General features: G+C 41.2%; 1 protein-coding gene across 1 annotated transcript in view; it reads right to left on the bottom strand.

Annotated features, from left to right (window-relative positions):
- Positions 1–745: 745 nt before the first annotated feature.
- pwp1 (PWP1 homolog, endonuclein) overlaps positions 746–3,645 on the bottom strand; it is a 6,207-nt gene continuing 3,307 nt past the window's right edge. Inside the window, exons 7-11 of the mRNA XM_010780646.1 lie at positions 3,109–3,239; positions 2,394–2,467; positions 1,925–2,021; positions 1,767–1,828; positions 746–959 (exon numbers count right to left, since the gene is read on the bottom strand). Coding sequence (XP_010778948.1) covers positions 761–959; positions 1,767–1,828; positions 1,925–2,021; positions 2,394–2,467; positions 3,109–3,239 — 563 coding nt within the window. The 3' untranslated portion in view covers positions 746–760. The remainder of the gene's footprint in view (positions 960–1,766; positions 1,829–1,924; positions 2,022–2,393; positions 2,468–3,108; positions 3,240–3,645) is intronic.

Raw genomic sequence — 3,645 nt, 5'->3', positions numbered from 1 at the left:
GAAGTGCTGTTAAAACATAGTTAAATGATCTGGAGTAGGGCTCAACGATTAATCGATTTTAAATTGAAATTTGAAATGATGCGATTATCAAATTGCAAAGCCTGCGATTTCTTTTAACATTTAAAAAAAAAAAAAAAAGTCTTTTTTTTCCTTTGTGTGATTCATCCACACCAATCAGAAGTGCTGTGCTCCACCTACCAGTCATTTTTAACCAATCAGAAGTGCTGTGCTCCACATACCAGCCGTTTTTAACCAATCAGAAGTGGCCCATGATAGAAGGTGATAGACAGATTGATCCAATCACCTGTCAAGTATTTTTAAAACCCTTTTCCAAATGCCTTCCAATGGAGCTCTCCTAGATGGTTTGGTGAAACCATCTGAGTCAGGTTACTAATGCTCCATCACATGTTTCTATTACAGGGTGAGTCTTAAACTGAAGCTTGACTTTAAAGCAACCCAACGGAAGTTTCATGTAAGTTTAGTTCTTTCACTCGTAGCTCGGGCTGCGGGGGTGCTAGAGACGGGAGCACGTTGATGCGACCTTCCTAACCGGAGATATGGCCGCCTTTTACAATAAACTTCCGTTGGGTCGCTTAAAAACAAATATCGCAAATCGAATCGCAATATCTGTCAGAAAAATCGTACAGAGCAGAATCTCTGACATATTGGGGTCGCAGTCCATTTAGAGCTTTATAAGTTAAAAGTTGAAGTCTATGCTTTGACTGATTGGTAGCTAGTGCAGAGCTCTGGGGTGTTGTGTTCATTTCTTCTCAAAACTCTTCCTGTTAAAGTTTTTTAAAGTAGGAACATGGATGGGGTATTCCCAGTGCAGATTTAGAGCACCTACCAGGAAGTTGTACGGGGAGAAGTGGTTCCAGGCCAGACGCTCCACCTGCCCGCTGAACCTCCAGGTCCGGTTGCTGTTGTCTGGACTCCGGCAGTCGTACAGAACAGCCGTCCTGAAAAGAGAACATTTTTGTAACTCATCGTGAAGGAGAATCTGTTTATCTCCTATCGCCTCATTCTACAAATGAATGATAATATGGAGCGTTTCCACTACAGGGTGTTAGCGCGGCTCGGGTTGCTCTTTTTTGCTTTTCCACTAGGGGTAGTAGCGGCTCACTGGTACTTTTTTTTTTAACCACCTCAGTCGAGGTTCCAAGCGAACTGAAAATAGGCTTCGCTAGTGACGTAAAACACGGACGACCGCTGATTGGTCAGAGAGATTCGTCACAATTCTTGCGCGAGACATTCCCCAGGCGTCGCATAAGCACCATTTTTTAAAACAGACGTGCTACCGTCAGCAAGTATTTCAAATTTCAACAAAGTATTTTTTTTTTTTTACAAGTCTTTTTATTTCATTATAGTGTACAGTAATCGATGCCATTTCATTTATATTGTAGTATCACAGTACACTCGCTACACTCCCCTCTCCCTCCCTCCCTCCACCCGCACATGCCCACACGGGCGAAACCAAAAAAATGCTTATCATTATAACTTAATGTTTATAACAAAGTATTTTTAACAAGGTACGAGGTACAGACTTTCCAGCAGTGTAGAGAAAAACAAAAAAAACTGAAGAGTGCTTATAGAGCCATCAAGGGCCACAACGGCCGGAGTGGTTCCAGTAGGAAAGCATGCCTACACTGCGTGGTTACTATAGTTACTGCCCTCGTTACTAACGGTAATGGAAACGCAGCTTAAAGTGATCCGAACCAAGCCGCGCTAAAACCTGTAGTGGAAATGCGGCTATAGATCACACTTACTTATCATAAGAGCCTGATATCAGAGTCTGGGCCTCAAATGGATGGAATGATAACGTCTGAACCTAAAGGATGGAAAAGGAAGTGGAAATGATTGTGATGTAATGACAGATAATCACTTTGAAGTACATCCGTTATAATTATTTCTCCATTTTGAATACCTTATCAGTGTGCCTGCGCAGAGTAGTGGCTGGTTTGCCTTGAGTGAGATCCCACAACACCACGGTGTCGTCAGCTGACCCACTGGCCAGCACATTTCTAACGGAGAGAAGGGTTGTTTCACAGATGAGTTTACATATACACTGTCCCATATATAAAACCTTGTATAAAGAGTCTAATTACGTGTATATTTGATAAGCATAAGGTGCAATTTTTGTTATTAGGTTGTTAGAGCCATCTTCACTGTACATTGATATATTCAGTCTAATATTTAATATTCCATTCACAGGAAGTGAAATAGAGGGATATGGGAATGGGTGATCTGTTTGGTATTTTGAGCGAAACACTTCATAGACATGTTTTTTATATATATCTGAGACCTATGCTATTGCCTACAAATAGCATGATAGGTGACCTTTAAGGAAACGGACTAAAACGCCACAACACAAATACTATAAGCACAATACTGACCGGAGCAGTTTGTTCCAGGATAAATCCAGCACTGCGTCTGTGTGGCCCTCCAAAGGCTCTGCTGCTGCCCCCCCCTGGCATCAAGGAGAACAATGTGTTAATGACATCCAGCAAAGCATGGAGAACAATGTCTACTACTAATGGGGTCAAACATTTAAAAGATAAATAGTCAAAAAATCCTAAAGAAATATAAAAATAATTCAATTTTGAAATGTTTTCTATTTAAAAAACTACATTTTTTAAATAAACATGCCTGTAAATATAAAACTGTTGTGCAATACCTCTTCTCATGTGCAATATACACTTAAATTCAATTAATAATAATAATAATAATAATAAAAAAGCAGAAAATAATGCGAGAGCTGGGAGAAAAACGTCCACTACTGATGGGGTAATAAATAGTCCACATATCCTAAAAAAACATAAACAAATCCTTCAATTTCCAACAGTTTTCATTATAAAAAACAAAATGTTTGCAATAAAAATGCCTGCAGTACCTCCCTACATGTGCACTATACACTTATGTGCAATTAATGCTGTAACGGCATAGATTTCCCCGCTGCGGGACAAATAAAGGATTTCTGAACAAACCCCTTTTTTCTAATAATTCCAGTCAGAAAGATGACGCTGTTATTCAAGGTCTCACAGTTTTTGAACAACAGCTCCCACTTTCACCATACAGAAGCTAGCAAAGGACAGTGTAACATGTAAACACCTTCTTGCTCTTCTTTTTCTTCTTGGCGGCCTTTTTGGTCCCCAGGGAGAAGGCGGGCTCTAAGCAGTCGACAACATCCAGGTCCCACACATCGATTTGGGGGGTCATGTTCCCCACAGCGGCGTAGTTACCTGACACACAGAGCACAGCAAGGTAAGGAAACAAACACAACTCCTTATATCCGTTAGCGTAGCTCGCTAGCACCAGAAGCTAACAACAACGGTACCGGTGTGCTCTCTCTCTCTTCCACACACAAAATGGCTCGTTTCACACACACACACAGAGCCGAGCTTTAAATCTTTTTATTTATTTTTAATAACCATTTTTCCTCCTGGTCTCTCGCGCCCCCCCTGTCATACCTCTGCGCCCCCCTACTTTGGGAACCACTGTCCTAGAGCACTATTGTGTTCTTTGTAACCAAATCTCTCTCAGAGGGGCGTGGGGAGGGGCTCCTTAGTTTCATCTAAAGTAACAGAAAGAGAATGGGTAATGCTGCAATGATCTGCTTGGTTTTTCAGCCAATCAGAGACAGGCTCT

Source organism: Notothenia coriiceps, unplaced genomic scaffold (genome assembly GCF_000735185.1).
Source record: "Notothenia coriiceps isolate Sejong01 unplaced genomic scaffold, NC01 NC01_scaffold00022090, whole genome shotgun sequence".
Taxonomy (NCBI): Eukaryota; Metazoa; Chordata; class Actinopteri; order Perciformes; family Nototheniidae; genus Notothenia; species Notothenia coriiceps.
Note: the sequence above shows the minus strand (reverse complement) of the source record. Positions and strands in the feature narration are given on the sequence as shown.